The sequence below is a fragment of the Episyrphus balteatus genome, chromosome 1, assembly GCF_945859705.1.
Source record: "Episyrphus balteatus chromosome 1, idEpiBalt1.1, whole genome shotgun sequence".
Lineage (NCBI taxonomy): Eukaryota > Metazoa > Arthropoda > Insecta > Diptera > Syrphidae > Episyrphus > Episyrphus balteatus.
Window position 1 is genome coordinate 170,199,344 of NC_079134.1, and position 16,549 is coordinate 170,215,892.

The 16,549-nt window shown below is 28.6% G+C and overlaps 1 protein-coding gene across 5 annotated transcripts in view; it reads right to left on the reverse strand.

The window, feature by feature from the left end:
* LOC129906680 (uncharacterized) overlaps positions 1-16,549 on the reverse strand; it is a 39,493-nt gene that overhangs the window by 7,494 nt on the left and 15,450 nt on the right. For 2 of the 5 annotated variants that reach the window (XM_055982557.1, XM_055982556.1), the window contains exons 4-12: positions 14,333-14,493; positions 13,951-14,262; positions 13,741-13,887; positions 13,558-13,685; positions 9,254-9,485; positions 7,730-8,704; positions 3,150-3,341; positions 2,787-2,933; positions 2,570-2,723 (exon numbers count right to left, since the gene is read on the reverse strand). In XM_055982557.1, the coding sequence (XP_055838532.1) occupies positions 2,570-2,723; positions 2,787-2,933; positions 3,150-3,341; positions 7,730-8,704; positions 9,254-9,485; positions 13,558-13,685; positions 13,741-13,887; positions 13,951-14,262; positions 14,333-14,493 (2,448 nt within the window). The remainder of the gene's footprint in view (positions 1-2,569; positions 2,724-2,786; positions 2,934-3,149; positions 3,342-7,729; positions 8,705-9,253; positions 9,486-13,557; positions 13,686-13,740; positions 13,888-13,950; positions 14,263-14,332; positions 14,494-16,549) is intronic. The other 3 variants (XM_055982558.1, XM_055982559.1, XM_055982560.1) reach the window with 3 other exon arrangements.

Genomic DNA, 16,549 nt, shown 5'->3' on the forward strand with positions numbered 1-16,549 from the left:
ATTTTAAGGTCATAAACATTAAAATAAGTTGGGGCATTCTCATGTAATAAGAGTTTAAAGGTAGCTATATTGAATTCTTTTCGTTTTTTTTTAATCAAACGTGGAAACTTTTTTGATTTTTTTCCAAATTTTTAGACAAAACTTGGGTAATTTTTTGTTTATATTCTTTCAGTAATCTTATCACAATTCTTTAGAGACCTTTATTTCAAAAGTACCTACAACGCGCAGATCTCGAAATATTAACACTTCAATACAACCATGTCGAACAATTATTCATTTATTTTTTCTATTGAGAGTGATTTTCAAACCTCGTTTTCTCTGCTTTTTTTTGTGTTGAAAATTTTGCACCGAAAATAAACTAATTTTTTGAAAAACCAAAAAAACTTTTGTACATTCTTAAGCTAAATATCAATACCATTAACACCAAGGCCATAAACAGATTGGTTGCGTCGTGGATATACATATTTCGGCCAAATAGAGAAAATACAAAAACGTCTCTTTTGATATTTCTGTATAAATTATCGATAACACAATGATTATATTGAACCTTGGTACTATTAATTTAATCGAGACAAAAGTAAACTCCAGATAATTATCTGCAGTTTGCATTCTGACTATGGTTACGATACCGACACGAGATGCGAAATGCGACAAATTGAGTATATCACTTCATTTCGTATCTCTTACATCGGATTTAGTATTGAAACTGGAATCGCGTCGTTACTCGTATGTTTCGTATCTCGTACGTTTCGTATGTTTCGTTACCTACTTCAGTTTAGAAAGTAACGTTTCGTTACTCGTTACTGAAGTGAATACCCGCATTTTAGTAACGAATACATACGATTTGCTACAGCTCTAATAGAAATGCTTTTATTTCATTATTATGAATAGTTAACTTTTTGTGAAACAAAATTATAAAACTATTTTTTTTTTTTTAACTCTTTTCGAAATTTTGGAAAATTTTATTTTTCTTAAAAACGGCCCCAAAAATGTTGTTACGACAATGTCTATCTTTAAACAATTAATTCAATTTTAACAAAAAAAAAACTTATAGAAAATCATTTATACAGTTCTAATACATAAGTCAAATATAATATTTTTGAAAAAATCGTTTTTGGAATTTTTAAAAAATTAATTTTTGTTTTTTTTTTTTTTGAAAAATCAAATTTTTTCAAACTTTACATTGTTTTTTTTTTGTTTTTTAATTTGGTTTAAGGTGTTGATTAATTATCGCGCACAATGGCATAACAACTCAACAAAAAAATTGTTTTCATTAAAGTATTTATAAAAAATTGGTATTTAAATGAACCTCTAACGATTTAATTTTTTTTTAATAAATGCATCTTAATAAATTACTAAATAAGTATTTTTTTAGCTAAATTTAATTTTATGCTTGAAGACCGAATTTCAAGTTTGTTTTACTTTTATTCATAAGTATTTCAATTTGTGTTTATAAAAAGTCTTTAGTAGCTTGAATTTGAAGAGTCATGGAATCATGAAAAATTAGTGCGATGACACAAAACCGCCTTAACTTTACAATCAAAATCAAATCTTTGGTCTATTGTATTTCTTAAAATACTGAGTGTCTAACACTCACCGCCAGAAAAAAGCCATGAGCTCTAATTTTAAGTCGAAAAACTTATTAGGTAATTTTCTCTTTTTTGTTTCTCAAATTGAAACCTTTTTACCGACGTTCAAAAAGGAGGAGGTATTCAATTCGTCTGTATTTTTATTTATTTTTTTTATGTTTGTTACCTCATAACTTTGGACTGAGTTAACCAATTTTGATAATTCTTTTTGTATTGAAAAGCTGGTAGAAACATTAGAAAAACCATTAAACCCACTTTAGATCCATGCAAGTCGGTTTTGTTTTTTGATAAAAATGATTATTATGTTTTTAGTTTTGTATTCTCAAAATAGATTATTTTATTATTTTTTACCCAACTTTTTCTGATTTAAAAAAAAAAATATTTTTTTTTCGGACAAGAATTAATAACGATAAAATTTCTAAGCTTTTTTTTACAAAATTTTTACAATTAATTAAAGCTCAAAAAAAAGTTTAAAAACGTTTCGAATAAGCTATTGTTGTTTTTAAAAATCTCAAAAATGAAAAAGACGTTTTGCAGCCAGGTAAAAAACTTGGACGAAAACGGACGTGTTTAAAGAAAACAACACTGAAAAAATAACTCGGGAACGAAGTGGAAAGAAAAAAATTTCGAAAAGTTTTTCAACTTAGAATGACCTCAGAATACTATGGTTTTTGTCCGTGGACGGAGACTGTTGAACAGCGTGTATATCGAAGACAAAGGTCTTTTTTGGAAAAATTCTTTTGAACAAATATTTTTATGTTTATAAGTTTTGTTTTCAATTCTTTAGATCATAGGAGAATATAGTTCAAATTGCATTCTTATTTAATATTATTCTATGCTTTTGGTCTTTAAATTTATGAAGAGTCATTTGGACTGTAAAATTCCACACAAACAGACAGTTGTAAAATATAACCAACAAAATTAAATATATAGTTAAGGCATATTTAGGTATATATACATTGTTCTGAATAAATTTTTACCTGAGTGTCCAAACAGAACCCCAACATGAAGTGGCGATGCGCCACACGGTGACATTTCGTCTTTGGCAATTGCGAATTTTCGTCTATCCAATGCAGCTTGCAACTGATATAAAGTTCCTTGTCTAGCTGCTTCATGTACTCGTGATATTTTATCCTACATGTATCACACATCAATCAGTTTAATCTGACCAATTTAATGGGTTTTTAACAAACTCACCATATAAGCTGGTACATTTGTTAAAAATGCTTGAATTTCTGGCTTTGAAGATTTTCTATTTAAAATCTTTTTGCCATCACCATTTAAGACAAGTGCAGCAAGTTGTTCCATATCACCAGAATTTATTATTGCTTCAATATACCGTTCCTAGGTAAAATTTCAATAATCTTCGGTCAAAAACAATTTTTATTCAAACTAAACATTCAAAAAAAGTGCGCTTTAACAGAAAAAAAAAATTGAAAAAACATCACACAAAGTGTATTTATTTTAATAAGTAAATATTAAGTGGCAAAAAATAATCAAAAGATTTACAAAACAAATAAAATTTATTTAAAATTTAATAATAAAATATATTATTTATACTTCATCATCTAAGTAAGCTGCACTTTCTGACTGAACTTGATTATCCTCGGAATCACCACGAACAAATCCTTCTATGGCCAATGAAGATGTTGGTGAATCAGATGTCATCTTATCTTCAAACTCGGGATTATTTTCATTTTCATCAGTTTGTTGGTGTGATCGTGATGTGTCGATTCGTTCAATCTCTACATCCTAAATTAGGTATTTTGGATTTTTTTTTTGGAATAGTTTTTTTTTTATGATCGAAGAAAGGAAGTAAAATTTGTTTGCAATTGGCCACATAAACATTTAGTTACAAAATAAAGTTACGCATTACAACAACCATGTATACAACATAAAATAACAATGAAAAAAAAAATACACTTAATACAGCTTTAAGATCAACATGCATCAAATTTACGAAACATTCATAATTAGAATATATTATAGGATTACCTTTTTAATAAATAGATACATACATCCATTTAATAATTTCTTCTCAAAAAAAAACTTTGAAAAATGGAGTCACAAAATCAGTTGGGCATACTTTTTTAGCTTTTAAATAGTGACTGATTATTTCACAATCAATATCAAACAGCATATACCTCTCTCTTACCTCTCGATGTTGTAATTTTCAATGTGTGTGTTTTAAAGTTAAAAAAGGAATCAGTCTTATCTTTTTACTTGTCATGTATGACCCCAAACACCTTATTTTTTAGTTAGCGACTCAGATCAAGTTTTAACCCTCCTTACTGTGTCGAAAATAATCCCAAACAATTTAACTTTAACTTTAACAAACACTTAAAATACGTTTCCCCATGGCACATTTGACAGCACTACCTTATTAAACATTTGACATTGGAACTTTTGGCCTTAAAATTCTGACCGTCTTTTTTTAGGAGACAAGTAAGACTAAGGCTTATTTTATTAATTTTGCTTTTGGTATCACTAATGTTTGAGAATCACTTGGAATGAAGGAAATCAAATATGTCGTTCAATTAAAGTACATTAAAAACTAAAGTGCATAAGGATGCGGTTTTCTGACCAGTATCGGTAGTCTGTATAAGGAGATGGACCGATTAATGTCAAACTTGGTATGTAGCGTTATTTGGCGACTCTCCAGAGGGGTTTTTGGAATTAATTTTTTTGGACCAAAAATAACGGTACTTGTCATATACCGATTTTAGTAAAATTGAAATATCTCGAAAACGGCTCTAACGATTTTGTTTAAAAAGTTCAAATGTTTTAAGCTAAGGTCTATCTTTCAATGAAAAAATTTAGTTTTGAAAATCATTATTAACGGTACCTGCCATAGAACCGTTTTTTTTTAAATCCGATTATCTCCGAAACTGCTTATTCGATTTCAACGAAACTTTTTGCGAAGAAGCATTTATATAATTTAAATATAAACCAAAAATAAAATTTCCAAAAAATTTTTTTTTTTTTGAAAAATCAAATTTTCGAAAACCGGACATTGAATTTTTTTGAAATTTTGTTTTTAGATGTTGATTAGTGATTTCTACAGAATAGCATACCAATTTTATTTTAAAAATTTCTTTCCAAAAAATTATTTATAAAAAATTTGTTTTTTAAAAAAACGGCTCTAACGATTTTGAAAATTTTATTTCTAAAAATGCATCTTAATATATCAATTAAAACTGCATACTTGTTTTGGAGGGCAATTTAATTTCAGATTTTATTTTATTTTTTTTTTAACGAATTTAATTTTTTTTTTCGAAATTTTTATAGAAAAAGTCTTAAAAATTTAAGCAACTTTAACTCTAAGAAGCCACACATCATTTTCTTCTCGTACAGTCTTAAAAGTCGTGTTCACACAACTTCGTTGTTCAAATGTTATCGATTTTTGAAATTGATCAGTGCAGTACGTAGGCTTCGAAAAACATAAAAATTTTAACTTCATTTTGAGCCTATTGAGAAATACTTTTTGTCTCACATTATATAATCCAGTAAGAATAGACTTAAAAATTGTCAAAGAAAAGAAAAAGATTTGTAACAGGCTGATTTTTCGTATACAGCTTTGTGTTAGGGTGACTTACAATCTGTGAAAAGTCCTGAAGTTTAGACATTACAACATTTCAAACTATCCCATGTAATTTGATTAAAATAACAAAATATAAAAAGATCAGGAAAACATATGCGAGTTAAAAGTGATATAATTTCTAAACGGTGAGTGATACAAGAAAACTTCGTATAACAATTTTTTGTAAAATAACCTCAGCTACAATTTTGTGGAACATAATTTTTGTCTAAGACCTACCGTTTTTAAAATAAAAAAATGTTGTGACCTTTGACCCCTTATAATGGGACTAGCGGACAGAGGAAACTTCAGCACTTTTCACAGATTGTAAGCCACCCTAACACAAAGCTGTATTCCAAAAATCAGCCTGTTTCAATTTTTTTCCTTGAAAAAATCTATTTTCCTGGGCTAGTAGATACAACTTTGATTGTTTTACTTGGGATTTCTTTTCAAATAAACTTGTTCTTCTTTCTTTCTAAGTAAGATTATCATTAAACTCACTAAAAAAAATTTAAACTTAATCTTAGAACTTTGTGGCCTTATGCATATGAGAGGTCCAAAACAATAATAGAATGAGGCCATTTCTCTAAGTTGGTGGTTATAAATTAAATGCACATACTTGTTTTTGTTGTTCAAAACACGTTTATGTAAGTTTACTTGTAGATTTTTAGAGCTGGCTCTATATAATATTAAAGAAATTTTGTTGTTGTTGGGAAAGAGCCGACATTTACACAGAGTAAAATTTTCTTACCTATGAATGAAATTTTTTGTTTGTTATTTGACTTTTTTGAGAAAAATAAAAAATGCAGTTTTATTACAATTACAATAATCAAAATCGTTAGATCCGTTTTCGAGTTATTTGGTATAACTTGAAAAATTTGTATGGGAGGTACACTTTTTAAGTGAGATATAAAAAAAAACAAAAAAAAAAGCACTTTCATAATTCTATAAAAATTATCTGTAAAAATTTGCAGAAAATCCGTCCACCCGTTTAGGCTGTGGAAATGTGTACAGATGGACACACGGATAGAATTTCGAGACCCACTTTTTCGAAATTCTCCATCATCGTAATGTTGGTTTTGATTAAAACCTCAAATTTTTTTTTCGACACGAAACCAATACTTGCCCTATAGAGCAAGTAAAAATGAATTCAGAGCTCAAAAATCCAAAATTTTCTTATTAAAATTTATTTTTAAAACAGAGTTTCTTCAAAGTTGTGTGTATTTCACAAATTTTAAATGAATTATTTTGAATGCCTCATATCTCAGTGCTTCTTGCGCCAGACTTAATTCTAACATAGACTAGGCTCTCTTTATTTGGTGATGTAGATACAGATACGGCAAAAAAAAACTAATTTTTTCTAATTATAAAAAAAACGAAAGTTTTTGAGAAAGCAATTATTTAAAACCTGTTCCATGATTTTTTTAATTAAGAAATGTTCAGAAAAATGGTTTGTACTTTTGAAAATAAATTTTATAAATTTTTTTATATTTTTATAAATTTTATTTTCAAAATCAATTAAAATTACTTCTTTATGAACCTAAACACAAAGCATTAACATTCTAAGAAACTTTTATTAGGAGCAACCACCCAGTCATGCATGAAAGGAGGATGGGTGATTCATACAGATTCTCAAAAGCATAAGCTTTTCGATTATACGAACATTTTTTCCTTTCCTTTTAGTTCTCTTTTTATTCGCGTGGTTATAAAGCTCAAGAAATTTAAAAACTAATATAGAATGCTAAGTAGTTCTGGAAATGGATTTTGGGTTAAATTCAATTTAACGACGAATTACTTTCAGAGTTATTTTCTTTCGCCAATTTTTTTTTTTAATGTAAAACTCAATTTTTTTTTAAGACTTGTTCGTCCTAAATCATGTGTCATTAAGAATGAAAATATCCCACAAATCATTACAGTGCTATTGTTGATTTTTACGAAATTGAGTGACCTTTTTCACTACAAAATTAAGCCTGATGCAGTGATTTGGCAAATGTGTTTTTTGGGTCAAATATTACTCCAGGAAAAGTGTATCCGAAAATAGTAATAAATCCATGAATCTACTACAACTTCCAAAATTTCATCGCTTACTCTTAAATATTATGTTCTTTTGTTATCTTCCATTAACTTATTTCTGAAATATTAGAAGAAAAATTAAAAAAAACTACAAGAAACAAATAAAAATAGCAAAAAAAAGTGTTAAAAAGTCATTTTCCACTCTTGTAGTATTTTACGTATATTACATTAATTATTTCAATTCAACATTTACAAAAAAAGAAGGACAACAATGATTATAATTTTGCCACGATAAATAAACACTTAAAAGTTTACATTTAGTTGTTTTGTTAAATATATATATTTTTTTAATTTTTAAACTTTGTGCAATAGAGAAAAACATTTTTTTAATGAAAATCTACGACTTCACAAATGTAGAACTTGTTCTTTTTTTAAATAGGTTTTTCTTAAGTGGAAACAAATTGTGTTGCAGGAACTATGATTTATAAAAAACGAATATTCCAAGAATTTCGATGAAGAGAATGTATGTTTAAAGGCTTCCAAATTGTACCTGATCATCATCATCATCTTCATCGTCATCTTCATGTTTCTTATCTTCTTTATGTTTTTCATCTTTAGAAGTTTTTCCATCTTTAAAACTATGATTTCCATTGATCTTTATTTCATCAGTTTCATTTTCTAATTTTTGAGAATGAGAGTCAGCTGAATTAGATGAACCAGTTTCAGATTTCTTTGATTGTGGTCGTTTTTCTTCAGGAGTTTCTACATGAATTTCTTCTGAGGAAGATTGTTCTAAAAGAGTTTCTTCAGTTGAAGGTTCTTTTGATTGTTTTTCTTCTGATTGGGTTTCTGGTTGAGAAACTTCCGATGGCGATGATGGTGTTTCTTCCAATGGCTGATCTTTTGAATCTGTTGTTTCAATTTGAGTTTCTTTTGTTTTTATATCTTCCACTTCGGTCTTTTCTGTTGAAGGTGATGAAGATTCATTTTCAACTTCTTTTTCAGAGCTTTCAGTGACTTCTTCAGCACTCGGATTTTCATCGACTTGTTCTTTAGAGCTTTCAGTGATTTCTTCAGCACTCGGTTTTTCATCTGATTCTTTTTTTATCTCCTCTTCTTCTTCATTAGTTATTTGTTCCTTAGTTTTATCATTATCTTTATCTGTTTCATCGTTGTCCTTAATACTATCGGTTACATCAGTCTTTTCTTTATCATTTTCTACCTCTTTTTCTGTGTCTTCATTTTCTTCATCATTTTTCTCTTTAGTTTCAATTTCTTCTTTCACTTCTTCTTTTTTGTCGTCTTCAACATTAGCTTCTTTATTTTCAGTATCACCTTTTTCTTGATTTTCTTCGTCCTTTTTGTCTTCATTTTCCTTCTCCTTGTGACCTTCATCTTCAATAGCCTCTTTTTCATCGCCATTTTTAATATTTTCAACATTGTCACTTGATTTGTCTTCTTCTGCTTTGTCAACACCACTTTCTTCCTCATTGTTATTCTGATCATTCAAAGTATTCCCAACATTCTGTAAAAGTAAACAATTGTCGACTGATTTTTTGCTATATCTTTTAATTTGTTTTAATTATTTTTTTTATAGAAAAAAAAATTAATATCAAAAACTCACACCGCAAAGGTTTTCGAAAGCGATCAAATCAACTTTCATCAAAAATATTATGCAAAAATTCAAATTTGTTATAATATTCCAATAAATTATTAAAAAACAAGAAAAAATAAGAAAAATAATGATAAAAAAGTTAATGATAAAGCAAATTTTTGGAAAAGGAAAAAACCTCGCCGACAATGGCTTACTTTTTGTTTTTGTTTTTTTAAAGATTTTGCAGGAAATTTGAACGCCTTCAACCTGATTATATGCACAAACACTCACAATGGTTTCTTATTTGTTAAATAAATAATTTTGTTTTGTATATAAAATCAAATTACCATGCTAAGCGAATTTAATAATAATTAATTTAATTTATTTATTAAATTTGAGAATCATGCTTTTTTTTTGTTGTACTATTAACCAAAAAAATCAAGCTAAGCAAAGCTGTGCAGTTAAGACAGAATTAATTACCTCATCTTCTGAAAGTTTTTCAGGTTCTTTTTCTTCAAGTTCTTCTTCTTCATTTTGGGTTTCTTCTTCTTCTTGAGTTTCTTCTGGAGTTTCTGGTGGGCTTGCAGGCTCGGATTCTGAAATTTCTACTTCACTATTTGTCATATGACCATTTTCTAATGGATTTTTTGTATCATCATTGGATTTAGGTTCTTCGATTTGTGGTTCATGATGTTCATCATTGGTATTGTCTCTTTTATTGTTTTAAATAAAATTGGTAAAAGTTAAAGGAAATAATATTTGGTGCAAAAAAGCTAAATTTTTATTAAATTTAATTTTATAAAACTTAATTTAATATCAACTCAATTTATTACTAAAGCGAACTACTGAAGCCATTCGCATTAATTTAGCTTTGCTTGAATAATTTTTTTTTCTAATTCATGAAACCATTCATAGACCAGTGCCGATGCCTTCAAAAACATTAAAAAGTACAAAAAAATCATAGTAGGATGAAACCCATTGGAAAAGGAGGGAAATATGATAAGAATGAAAGAAAAAATAAATTACGGGCGATCCGAGTTCGGGAAGTGGGTGGGTTGAGTTTTTAATGGTAAAAAATGGTATATCTCGATTTCCGGCAAAACTACAAATCCTATAGAAAAAAGTTGTATGGCAAAGTTGTAGGTAATAAAAAGATCTACAACTTTTGTATCAACAATTTTTTCACATAACCTCAAAATTTATGTGAAAAATTCAAAAAACCGAGTTTTTGGTTATTTATTTTTATCTTTTTCAAAAACAAAAATTTTTCTACGAAATTTGGTGAAAACTTACCTTATTATGTCCCAAATACACTGTAATTTATTTGATTTAAAATATTAATTTGTTCACCTTATTTTGACTTAATACCAAAAAAACACCCTAATTTTCAATCGAAAATTCACGTGTCAAAATATCAGCTTTTTTCAAAAAGTCGGTGAGCATGACGTTCGTTAAAATGTCTATTTTCTGATGGTGTAAAAAAAATTTTACATTAGTATACTATAGAACATGTTCTAGTAAAATTCAAAAAATGAAAAAAGCTTGAATTCGAAAAAAAATTTTTATCATTGTTTATAATTTTGGCCTATTTATTCAAATTTACACTTTAATTACTCAAAAAACGTAAGATTTCATGTAACATTAATTAATCTTACGTTTTTTGAGTAATTAAAGTGTAAATTTGAATAAATAGGCCAAAATTATAAACAATGATAACAATTTTTTTTCGAATTCAAGCTTTTTTCATTTTTTGAATTTTACTAGAACATGTTCTATAGTATACTAATGTAAATTTTTTTTTACACCATCAGAAAATAGACATTTTAACGAACGTCATGCTCACCGACTTTTTGAAAAAAGCTGATATTTTGACACGTGAATTTTCGATTAGAAATTAGGGTGTTTTTTTGGTATTAAGTCAAAATAAGGTGAACAAATTAATATTTTAAATCAAATAAATTACAGTGTATTTGGGACATAATAAGGTAAGTTTTCACCAAATTTCGTAGAAAAATTTTTGTTTTTGAAAAAGATAAAAATAAAAAACAAAAAACTCGGTTTTTTGAATTTTTCACATAAATTTTGAGGTTATGTGAAAAAATTGTTGATACAAAAGTTGTAGATCTTTTTATTACCTACAACTTTGCCATACAACTTTTTTCTATAGGATTTGTAGTTTTGCCGGAAATCGAGATATACCATTTTTTACCATTAAAAACTCAACCCACCCACTTCCCGAACTCGGCTCGCCCGTAATTTATTTTTCCTTTAATTTTCATCATATTCACCTCATTTTCCAATGGGTTTCATTCTACTATGATTTTTTTTGGTTTCAAAAATTATCGACCCTGGTCTATCAAAAACATTCAGTTTTTCAATTTGTTAGCAAGTTATCAAGAAAATTTTAACGAATTAATTTTTTTTAGTGAAATATAACTTTAAATACCTATAATCTAAAGAACAAGTTAGAATTGCAAATATGTGATACTACTAAGTTTTTTTTTTGGCAAAAAATTTATTTTATAAAGGGAAAAAAGTTTGGTTTTAAAATTTATCCCAAAACCTTTTATTGTTTGTGGCGAAACAATACAGAAATTCTAAATTGTTCTTGGTAGGATTCAATGAAATGGGCTTTTTATAATAAAACTTTTAGAAACTATAATTAGTTATGCAAAAACACAGACTTTGTGTAAAGAAGGCCATATTTCTGAAGGAAAACAAAATTAAACTCTAGCTGAAATTTCATTAAAACGTGAAAATAAAAAATGCGTTAGGTATGCAACACTCGTCCTTGGTTCACTATTTGAGTGGTGCAAAGTTGGATACTTATATGCATAAACAAAAAATACCAAGACTGGAAACTTTCGTACGTCTTTCCCCCCGAAACCCTTTTGTGTACAGTGCTGTCTGTGAATATATGTGAAAGCCACCACGTTGGTAAATGACGTTAACACGCACACATTTATAGATTCACGACATTCACCACACATTTGACACGATTACAACGATAGGTTCACGACATTCACCACACCTCGCAGCTTGTAGGCAAACGTCAGTTGACCGCCGAGTTTCCAGTCTTGGTATTTTTTGTTTATGCTTATATGCAAAGTTTCTTTAAATCCAAATACTATAATTTAAACCCAAATATTATACATGGAATAGGTAACAAGGAGATGGATGTGTTCAATATTTGCATTTAAATTTTAGGCAAAGTTACTTTCTATCGTTTCAAAAGAAAGATTAGTTGATCCCCTACTTAATTGACTTTTTTTTTAAGTCTTTTTTGTAAGTCTATAATTTTGTAACTTTATGGTCTTTAAATGTTGATATAAGGTTAAAGAATTACTTTGTTTAATTTGTTGTGTATATTGTAGGGATAAACCAAGAGAGAAAACGAGAATACGAATTCGTCGTTCAATAGGTATAAAAAGAAACATTTAAACCTCGTTGTGTTGTGAGCTTCTTGGGACTTCAAAAACGGAATTCTATGTCCCAAAATTAAGACTAGATAATTTTAATTTTGAGGTTAAGTTCATATATTGCTTTGGAGCTTAATTCAAAAAAAAAAAAACAATTGGAGTTTGTTAATAATGGGATTACAATTTTTGGGGGAAAAACTTGCTTTTTAATACCTTGTAGTAGCTATTTTTGAATATGGGAGTAAGTTTGTATTTGGATGATAGAGTTAGAGCAGTTTGCTCAAACGAAACTTAAAGATTTAAGTTCTTCATAAAACCTAATGTAGAGAATAAGGATTTATGTTCTACATAAATATTCAAGTTTCGTTCCAGCAAATGGTCCTTAGTTAGTTAGTGAGAGTTACTTTGTATTAGCCTTCGAAACAGCTCACTTATACAACAAACAACACAAAGGATTAAATTGACCTTAAAACATAAACTCCGTCATTATCAGCAACAAATTCATCTTACACGAACCTAACACGAGAAGTAATGTTCTTGTTTGAATTTTTTGTTTCTTTATATTTTTTCAGTAGGCCCAAAATAAAAAACTAAAGTTTGTAGACTTCTAGAAGAAGACAAAACAATTGGAACAAAATTGGAACCAAATCTCTAGCAATGTGAGCAAAGTAGTTAGGGCCTTAAATGTTTTGGAATGGAAAATTCATAACACCATTCTGTTAATCGATAACAATTATCATAGCAGTAATGCGATAGAGGAGAATTGAAAAGTTTATCATGAAGGGCAGCTGGGAAAAATAAGTGCATATCATAAGTCGCGTCCCAACCATCTTTACGAGTTCAAAATTCATATTCAACTTCACTAGATCCAAACTAATTGATTTCTGAAGAATACCCAGCTTTAATTCAAGTAAACACTCAGTTATAGGAACTGCATAAACATCGGTATCAATTCACCCGATTGAAATCGCCACAGACAAAAGAGGATATTCTTAGTTGAAAAGCTTTTGAGACAAATTTCTATTTGACAAGAAACTTCTAAAATATGACGTTAAATCGCAGTCAATTTAAAAAAAAAATGCATCTATGGTTTCCTAGAATCAGCTCTTTTTTTTAAAACAATCGCGTACGTAATAAAGAAATTCTATAAACCGAAGTATTTTCTGAACTTCTAGATTATACATTTTATCGCTATTTTAGGTTTGACTTTGATATTTTTTATCTATTACTTTAAAGCAAGCACTATTTTGGAAAATATTTAATTTCGTGAAGCTATTAGGTACATTGATGAGATGACTAAATTTGTTCTAACCTAAGAAAATATTTATTCATCTTTGTTTGACTTTCAAATTTTTAAATACCTACCCTTGAAAAAGATCCGGCTCCGAAGTATTCTCAATACTATTAGCTTCCGAGCGTGATGTCAAAAGATTAACACTATTTCCCAATATATCAGACTTTCTCCTACCATTTGGAATAATTATATCTGGTTTCTGAAATTAAAAGAAAAATCAAAAAAGTGACTTAATTATTTTGCATTTTAAATACCTTTCTATCATCACTATCATCACTAGCCAATGCCTCCCAATCAACGGGAATATCCTGTGAAACACGTGGTGCCTCTGGCACCTGTGTTAGGAAGGATCGTTCAATTTCGTTGTGCTTTTGCTTGTAGTAAAGTGGGGTTTTCATTTTCTAAAAAAAATATTTTCAAAAATAAAAAAATCATTTAACCAAAGGGGCTTAAGACCCTCTTACATAATCTAAGGCATCTTCTTCGCATCCAGCTTGCGTAAGAAGAGTATAGCACCGCATATTATTTTTAGCACTAGCAGCCCAATGCAAGGCCGTCTTTCCAGTCATATCTGTCTCATGAGCGCCATCTGGCCAAATACTCAATAAATACTCCAACATCATGTAATGTCCCAACCCAGCTGCTTTATGTATCACATTCAATCCGTTCGCATCCTTGCACGTAATCAAAGTTGGTGGAACATTTGATTCCATTGTAGCTTGAAGAGTCTCCAAGCTATTGTCCACAACTGATTGATGCACATCCTTAATTGAATTCTATAATTATTGATAAGAGTCAAAGAGTCAATAACGATTCCTTGACAGAATGAGGTTAACTTGATTTTACCATGACATATGGAACTGCTGCTAAAAAACGCTTTACTTTTGGATTTGTACTCGCTTGCTGTCGCAATCGGTTTCCTTGACCCGCCCACAAGACCCTTGTCAATTTTCCAATATCTTTTTCGTGCATCCATATTCGAATAGTGGACAATCGTATGGAAAAATCTAAAAAAAAAAATAAAATAGCAATTATAGTGTTAAACTTTTCATTCTGCAACGAAGCGATGCGATGCCGAGAAAGGAAAATTGCAATTTCTTTTGCATGTTGCAACAATCACACGTATTCAATCAAAATCAATTTGAATTCGTGTTCATATATTATTCAGGATAAATACGAGGCAAATCGGAATTACAAATAGAATTTAATCCGGTGGGGCTCTTCGTCGTCGTAGTTGGTTGTGAGGACGACAACACGTTGCACCAATAAAATATATTTAAGTCATGCCACGAACTCGAACATACCTTCTATCAACTTCTGCAATGCAACGATTTGGTTGATAGATTTTTTTGTATATATTCATTCTTACACCAATAAAACGTTTATTTTTTTTTAATGCAATTTTATTATATTGGTTTACGGTATAAAGAAGGATTTTTATTTTATTTTGTAAATAAATTCCGAAAGTCCTTTTTTTAGAACTTTCAATGAAGATGGTAGATGGTTGGGGGATGGAAAAGAATGCTCATGTAAGTGGAAAATAATTCGTGCCCATTAGTGACTGATACTAGATTTAGTTTCAAAAGAATATATAGATTGGCCTACTGACATTGAAAATGATTTAAGCCAGTTTGGAATATGGATATGATGATTGACGCTATGCCAGGGAGTACAAAGGGCGGGGGCTAAGAGTGAATAAAAAAAAAACTGGTTGTTTTCACCTATTTGCTATATTATTCATAATGCTGATCAATTTACTGATTTCAAGCTCGTTTGTGCCCACATGAATGGTATTTGTTTTGTCATAAATGAATGCATGTATTTCGAGTGCTATTGTATTTAAGAACAAAGCAACCCTGAAAGGTTTACCTTTTTACTTTAATTTTTCCTATTTTTTGGTTCAAACTTTTAACATAAAAAAATCTATGAGGACTATTTCTTTTTTTGTTTCTCATAATAAAAATTCTTTAACTCTATATGATTTTAAGTTATTTTGTATTACAATATTTGATTTAAAAAAAAAAAACAGTTGTCATAATTCATAAATAATAACACTGGTTGATTACATTAAAATAACATCAAATTACCAAATCAATAAATTTATAATCTTGCTGGTATGGGCTTTACTAACAAAAAAGTTGCCTTAAGTTTTTTTTAAGAAAACAGGTGGAATTTTTCTTCAAGCTATTAAGAGAACCGTAGTTTAACTAAATTATAAGCTTTTAACGATTTTCCACTGGCATTTAAATTACAATATTTAGTTTTTTACATAATTTTCTTTTTTTAAGTAACGCTTTAAAATTTTTTTTCGAAAATTAAGATATTTCATTTCAATTTGTATCTAAGTTCAAAAAGTAGTTTCAAAATAATTTTTTAAGCAATTCGTAATAATTACAATTTGTTTACAAAAGAGTCTACAAAAGTTTTGGTATTTTCTTGAATCAGTTTACCGGGAAAAAGTTGCAGAAGATTAACAAAGGAAGAAGGTGTGAGGGTTTGAACTTTTGAGATGAAATAAAACAGCTCTGCAGCTCTAAATGACTTACTTCTTATGACTTTTTAATGAGCAAAATCAAATTCTTTTGTGTTTATTTGAATATTTCATTAATAAATATCGTTTAAATTTAGATAAACCAAAGAAAAATCAAAAATTTTCAAAATTAGGAAAAATATTCAAAAATGGTATGAAAGTTTTTTTTTTCAAAATTTAACTTTTTTTCAAATTTTTGATTTTTCCTTGGTTTATCTTAAATTTAAACAATATTTATTCATAAAATATTCAAATTAACTCATAAAAAAATTGATTTAGAGCTGCAGAAATATGGTGTATCATCTCAAAAGTTCAAACCCTCACAAGAGAAAAATTAATCTGTAACTTTTCAGATTAATTTCAGGTATCTTAAGGTTCAATAATTAAGCCTCAGTTTAATCTTATCACCCATAGATATAAGATAGCGGTACATTTGATAAAAAACAGTACACTCAGAGAAAAAAGTTGGTAATTTAAATAGTTTTATACTTTGTCCCAAGAATTTATGTGGGTTAAAAAATTCACAACAGCAT